At 38.5% G+C, this 7695-nt stretch overlaps 1 protein-coding gene across 1 annotated transcript in view; it reads right to left on the reverse strand.

The window, feature by feature from the left end:
* The window catches only part of BBS7 (Bardet-Biedl syndrome 7), a 53803-nt gene extending 47884 nt beyond the window's left edge, over positions 1 to 5919 (reverse strand). Inside the window, exons 1-2 of the mRNA XM_012650397.1 lie at positions 5884 to 5919; positions 3718 to 3783 (exon numbers count right to left, since the gene is read on the reverse strand). Coding sequence (XP_012505851.1) covers positions 3718 to 3783; positions 5884 to 5919 — 102 coding nt within the window. The remainder of the gene's footprint in view (positions 1 to 3717; positions 3784 to 5883) is intronic.
* Positions 5920 to 7695: the final 1776 nt, after the last annotated feature.

Raw genomic sequence — 7695 nt, forward strand, 5'->3', positions numbered from 1 at the left:
AGTCCCAGCTACTCGGGAGGCTGAGGCAGGAGGATCGCTTGAGCCCAGGAGTTTGAGGTTGCTGTGAGCCAGGCTGACGCCACGGCACTCTAGCCGGGGAAACACAGTGAGACTTTGTCTAAAAAAAAAAAAAAAAAGAATGTCCTTGATGAAGCAATAAATACTATTAATTTTATTAAATCTCAACCCAAGTACATGTCTTTTTAATATTTAGTGTAACAAAATAGGAAGTATGCATACAGTACTTCTGCTGCATACCAAAACAATCTTGAGGAAAAGCCCTTGTGTAAGAAACACCATTTTTAAGAATTAAAGAATGACTGAAAACCACTGTTATTAGCACTTGGATACGTCATAGACATTTTCTTAAAACTGAAGGAAGTGAGCCTGTCACTTCAAAGAAAAGAAAAACAACAGATATTATTTGTTGCCAATGATAAAATTTGAGCTTTCGAATGAAAATCAGCACCTTGGAAGACTTGTATCTGACTCTGTGAGCATGACAGCTTAGAAATACTTAACTTTTCTGATGAAATCAGTAGTGATATGAACAAATGTGATTTGATATTCCATAGAATATAATAATATTCTATAACGTGTCAACATTTGAAAGGTATGTGTAACTCATTGAACCAACAAGTAGTCATGTTAAACGACCATTATTGGGTGCTATAAAATCACGTTTGGGAAAAAACAGACCAATGGATTTTAATGTACCAAAGTATGAAAAGTTTGTCAATATGGTTGAGATTCCACACTGCAATTAGCGTTTAAGAAACTACCACTTATCAAGCTTACATGTAGCATCAAATAGGAAGAGTCTTAATTATCTGGAAAAGCTATTTAAATAGTCCTCCATATTTTCAAATATCTTGTCAGTGTAAGCTGATTTTCTTCATATATTTCAACCAAAACAATATATCACAACAGACTGAATGCAGAAAACAGATATGAGAATCCATATGCTTCTGCTTATGCTAGACAGTAAAGAAGGTACAAAAAAAGTAACATAATGCCACTCTTACTTCTTTTTTTGTTTTGAAAAACAGTAAAAATATGTTATTTATGTAAATGTAATGAGCTTGTTTTTTAAAATAAAATATTCTCAGTTTTAATTTTAATACAGTAAATATTGATAGATATAGCCTACATAAACAAAAGTTCTTTGAAATCCTCAACAATTTAAGTGTGTTAAGGGGTCCTAAGACCAAGAAGTTTGAGAAGTACTGATCTTACAGATCGAATTTAAGTGGCAACAAAAGATTTTTATTTTTCACTTTTTTATTTTTTAATTGGCAAATAATAATTGTACATATTCATGGAACACATACTGATGTTTTGATACATAGAGTGTATAGTAATCAGATCAGGGTAAGTAGCATATCAATCATCTCAAATATTTCTTGGTGTTACAATTGTTCGATATCCTCTTCCTGGCTATTTGAAATTATATGTTATTGTTAACTGTAGTCACCCTACGGTGGTACACAACACTAGAGCTTATTCTTCCTATCTAGCTGTAATTTTGTATCCTGTAACAAATCTCTCCTTATCCCTTCCTTCCCTCTACTCTTCCCAGCGTCTAGTATCTTCTGTCCTACATTTTGCTTCTATAAGATCAACTTTTTTTAGCTTCCACATATGAGTGAGAGAGAATATACAGCATTTCAACTTTCTGTTCCTGTCTTATTTCACTTGACATAATGCCCTCCAGTTCCATCCATGTTGCCAAAAATGACAGGATTTCATTCTTTTTTAGGGCTCAGTAGTATTTCATTGTGTATATAGCCTACATTTTCTTTATCCATTCATCTGCTGTTGGACACCTAGGTTGATTCCATATCTTAGCTATTGTGAATAGTGCTACAATAAACATGGGGGTGAACATGTAAATTTCCAGTAGTGGGATTGCTGGATCATATAGTATTAATAGTTCTATTTGTAGTTTTTCAGAAATATCTATGTTCTCCATATGGGTTATACTAGCTTACATTCCCACTAACAGTACAAAAGTGTTCCCTTTTCGCCACATCTTTGCCAGCATTTTTTATTTTTTGTCTTTTTGATACCAGCCATTCTAACTGGGGTGAGATGATACCACGATACCTCATTGTGGTGGTTTGTTTTGTTTTTAGAAACAGGGTAGAGCACAGTGGCATGATCACAGCTCACTGCAACCTGGCACTCCTGAGCTCAAGCAATCCTCTGCCTCAGCCTCCCAAGTCACTAGGACTACACACATGCACCACAATCCCAACTAATTTTTTATATTTTTATTTTTTACTTTTTGTTCAGTTGGGGTCTATGTTGTTGCCTGGACTGGTCTCAAGCTCCTGGCCTCAATCAATACTCCCACCTTGGCCTCAAAAGTGCTGAGATTACCAGCATGAACTACCACGCCCAACCCTTCATTGTGGTTTTGATTTTATTTCCCTAGTGATTAGTGATGTTGAGCACTTTTTCATGTGTTTGTTGGCCATTTGTACATCTTCTTTACATTCTGGGTATTAATCCTCTGTCAAATGAGTAGTTTACAAATATTTTCTCCCATTCTGTAGATTATCTTTTCACTCTGTTGATTGTTTCCTTTGCTGTGCAGTTTTTTTAGTTTGATATAATTCCATTTGTTTACTTTTTCTTCTGCTGCTTGTTCTTTCGAGATTTTCATAAAATCTTTCCCCAGACAAATGTCCTGAATCATTTCCCCTATGTTTTCTTCTGGTAGTTTTATTGTTTCAGATCTTACATTTAGGTATCTGATGCATCTTGAATTGATTTTTGTATAGGGTAAGAGGTAGGAGTCTAGATTCACTCTTTGGCATATGGGTATCTAGTTTTCCCATCTCCATTAAAGAGACTGTCCTTTCCCCAGTGAGTGTTCTTAGCAACTTTGTCAAAAATCAGTTGGCCGTAAATATGTGGATTAATTTCTGGGTTCTCTATTCTGTTCCATTGGTCTGTGTGTCTGTTTTTATGCCAGTATCATGGTGTTTTGGTTACTACAGCTTTATAGTATATTTTGAGGTCTGGTAGTATGATACTTTCAGTTTTGTTCTTTTTGTTCAGGATTGCTTTGGCTATTAGGGGTCTCTTGTGGTTTCTATACAAATTTTAGGATTTTTTTTTTTTCTATTTCTGTGAAGAATGTCATTGGTATTTTGATAGGGACTGCATTGAATCCATAGATTTCTTTGGGTAGTATGGTCATTTTAACAATATTAATTCTTCTAATCCATGAGTGTGGGACATCTTTTCATTTGTTTGTATCCACTTCAATTTCTTCCATCAATGTTTTGAAGTTTTTATTGTAGAGGTCTTTCACCTCCTTGGTTAAATTTATTCCTGGATATTTTATCTTATTTGTAACTATTTTAAAGTTTTAAAAAAGCATTTTCTCCATATCATATTGTGTTTTTTATTTCTTTTTCCATATACACAATCTGGTAGACACAGTACACATAGCATAATAAATTATTACCAGAAAAATGGAGTATGATTTTTAGCAAATTTGCTTGCACTATTTACTAACTGCATGTAATAGTTTTAATGTCCAAGATTATTGTCTATAAATGTCCCTTGGTATTCCAACTTCTGTTCAAATTTTTAAAAATTAATTTCTACTTTAACATTAGCACTCTTAAAAGAATAATTTATTAATACGAACCTGTCTACTGTCAGAGCTAGGGAAAAGTAGAGCAATCAGAATCTATACAGTACCTTTTGTGTAGCTTTATGTTTTGAGGCAGGAAGCAGCTTCATAGTCTTCTGAGAAGTCACTCCCACCTAAGGAAAAACACCAGCCACCTAGTGAATTTAATTTGAAGTTATTACATCAGAGATTAAAAGTATCAGCAGACTCAGGTCATAGTGAGCTTTTCTTTTTCTTTTAACTGACATTAGCAATATAATTATTAATATCAGTGATGAACTTTTAAAAAAACATTTTTTTAGAGATGGGGTCTCACTATGTCACCCAGGCTGGTCTCAAACTCCTGGCCTCAAGCAATCCTCCCGCCTCAGCTTCCCACGGTGCTGGGATTATAAAAGTGAGCCATAGTATCCAGCCTATGAACTTACTTTCTAATGAAATATGTCACAAAAGTCAGAAAGCATATAGGAAACAACCAAAACAGTAATTTATCCTATAAAGTTGTCACGCCAAAAATAATTGTGTGACATTACCAGTAAGGAACATTATGAAAAAAATATTTCTAGAAGCCTTCTTTTCTAACTTCATTCAGTTGTTTTCTAAAGTGATTAAAAATTTTTGGAAATAGGTTATAGTTATCAAAAATGCAACATAGAAGATTTCTGCTAAAATACCAAATATGCTGGCCAAGCATGATGGCTCGTACTTATAATGCCAGCACTTTGAGAGGCCAAGGCAGGAGGATCACTTGAGGCCAAGAGTTCAAGACCAGCCTGGGCAACATAGCGAGACCTTGTCTTTACAAAAAAATTTAAAAATTAGTCTGACATGGTGGCTCACTCCTGTAGTCCCAGCTACTTGGGAGTCCAAGGCAGGATGACTGCTTGAGTCTAGGAATTCAAGGTAACAGCAAGCTGTGATTGTGCCACTGCACTCCAGCCTGGGCAACAAAGCAAAAACTCTGTCTCTAAAATAAATAAGTAAATAAATAAAATACCAAACATGCTGATGTCAGTAACATCCTATCTAACTGATGATATAAATTATTTTACAAAAGGTACAGAGAATGAAAACAGCACGGCTTATTTGGCAGGGAACTATCACTGTTAGGGGAGGAGGATGGGACTAATGGGACAGAAGTTGGAGAAAACAACACAGCATGAAAGAACTTGCATATAGTATATAATTTTATTCTGCATTCCAGGGAGTAGTGTTAAAGTTTAAAGTAATCTGTCTAGATTTGTATTTCTGAAACATCAGTCTAGCAAGAGATGTGAAGGATGGTTTGGAGAGAGATGAAGTGGAGGCTAGGAGCCCAAATAGGAAGCTACTTCAATTATTCAAGCAAGGGAAGATGATAACTCAAACTGAGGGTAACAGAGGAAAATGGTACAAATTCAAGAGACATTTAGGAGATAAAAGCAGCAGGACATGATGACCAGTTGGATATGGAAGATATTAAGGTGGGAAGTACCTAGCATAATTCCCTGGAAAATTGGGTAAACATTTGTACCATCGGCTAAAATGGGATAGCTAAAAAAGGGGGAGATGGGGAATTGGGAGAGAGAATTCTAGGTCTGAAAGACCTCTGGAAGGCAGTGTGGTATAACAGAAAGAACACCAGCTCCGGAGTCCGTGACTCTGAGTCAAACAGCAACTCCATAATTTTTAGCAATAAGCAAATTATTTAGCTTCTCTAAGCCCTTGGATCCTCTTTTCTAATACTGACTACTTTGAAAATTCTTAAAAGGATTAAACATTTGTGTATGCTAAGCTCTCAGAATAACCTAGATGCACAATAAACGGTTGGCATTGCTTTTATTATGATATGACTGATGTGGTCCAGCTCACAGTAAAAAACAAGTGTCTGGCGCTCGGGAGAAGGGACCGGGTAGAGATGGAGATTCAGGAGTTAGCTGCAGGTGGGGAGAAGGCGGGAAGGGCCTGGGGGAGGAATTCGGGATCAGACCGCGTCAGGACGCGGGGAGCATCCTCAGGACCCGGCCCGCGCCGGCACGGCGGGAGCTTGCGCCGCTTCTTTCCCAGTCCTAGCGGACAGTCACAGACAAAGCGGAGCCGCCCGCGATGAGGGGAGCCGGGAGGGCAGCACCCAGCACAGCTCCTTCGGCTCCGCAGCCGCTCCTGGCGACCCCGCTTTACGTCAGTAGAAGGAACGAATCCTCTCAGGGAACGGGACTCCCCCAGCTCAGCGCCCGCCTCATCCCTGGGTTTACCTGTAAATAATCCGCTCGGTTTAAAACCAGCTCCATGACGACTAGACGGACGCGCCCGGGAGCACCAGGCAGGAAAAGGGGTGCTAGAGACTGCCGGCGCCCAGGCCTACGACCCCGCCAAGCAGGCCGCTCACGCCCCTCTGAGATAAACCCAGCGGCTCCGCTGGGGTTGCACAAGCTGGGCGACAAGGCAGCGGCGTTTTGCGTGACGTCAGTACGTTCATGCGAGTGGCTCCGGGACGAGGATGAAGTCCCGCCCCTTCCCCGGCGCACCGCCCACTGACAGCCTGCTCCAATCAGAGGCGGAGAGGAGAGAAGGACAAGGTCCGGAAAACCGGGGAAGGGCGGTTTCCACAGAGACCGGAGACGCCCTCTTCGCTCCCTCCCTCACTCTGGCGCTGAGCTGATCCTAGGCGTCTTTCTCCGTCTGTGTAGTGAGCACTCATGTGAAGCCCGGGTAGATTCTGACCTTTCACTCTGACATGGAAAGGGACGCGTAAAGAATTAGGTTCCACTGTAATAAGCGTTAGCTTACAGCAACAGTTCTCAAACTTTCAACCTTAGGACCCCTTTACAAAACTCTTAAAAAAACGATTGAAGACCCCGAAGATCATTTGTTTATATAAGTGATCTATTGATATTTGCCATATTAGACATTAGAACTGAAAAAATTTTGATTTATTTAAAAAATAAACCCATGACATAAATATCTTAATGAAAAATAACTGTATTTTCCAAAATAAAAAAATAATAAAATGAAACGACTGGCATTGTGTGCCAATCTGTTTTCTGTCCACCTTCATAGTGGACAGTGGGAGTTCCAGATCTGCTGCTGCATTCCATCTATTGCTATATGTTGTTTTTGTTTAAGTATATGAAGAAAATTTTTTCCAAAGTCAGCAAGTGGTAGTGTTTTGAAAGGTTAGTTGCAATGTAGAATGTGACTTAATTATATAACATCCCCCCCAAAAATTCCATCTATTAATATCACCATGGATCTCATCAAAAAAGTCAAGAAGTATTGAGAAGCTATTGCATTCAGATGGTAAACACACATTTTCCAAAATTCTAATTTGTGCTTGAAATTTAAGCATTGGTAACAAATGTCGGTTGTTTTCCTTGAACTGATGTTTCCCTCCTTGAATTCACAAGAAAATGTATGCCAAATATCCAAGTCTGAATAATCATAATTTGTCAGTAGTGCCCTCAAATAAAAATAGCGTTCCATGAAAAAAGCAGCGAGTTCAGGTAGCAACTTAATCACACAGGTGCTTTTCCTTGAGACAATTAATGGATTTCAATATTCAGTAGAAGGTGTTATAAAACACCTTCCCAAAACACATATTTCCCATGTCAACACTCAGAATATTAAAAAAGACATGTGCTCAGGAGTTAAGACTTAAAATTAACAATTTTCGCTGCTTCATAAAGGACATTTTTATATAAAGTGTCAGTGCATGGCATGTAGAATATGGTGACTACTAGTACAGTTTGGAGTCACTGCTTTGATTTATGCTTAAGCACCAAGCAGTATTAACCACCATTGCTTTTGTACCGTCAGGGCAAATGTCAACACAGTGAAATGGCAAATAACATCTTAGTGTTGTGAAAATAATTTCAAAATTGCAGACAGCTCTGAAATGGCCCCAGGGACCCACAGACTACTGCTGGCCCATAGTAAATCAAAACCTAACTGTTGGCCCATAATAAACCAAGATCTAACTGAGAGATGACATTCCTTGACTCACTTTCATCAGTCCTTGCTTCGTGCACACAGTGCTCTGCCTATGGAAATACAAATGAGTAAGATAT

The sequence above is a fragment of the Propithecus coquereli genome, unplaced genomic scaffold (assembly GCF_000956105.1).
Source record: "Propithecus coquereli isolate 6110/MARCELLA unplaced genomic scaffold, Pcoq_1.0 Scaffold323, whole genome shotgun sequence".
NCBI classification, from domain to species: domain Eukaryota; kingdom Metazoa; phylum Chordata; class Mammalia; order Primates; family Indriidae; genus Propithecus; species Propithecus coquereli.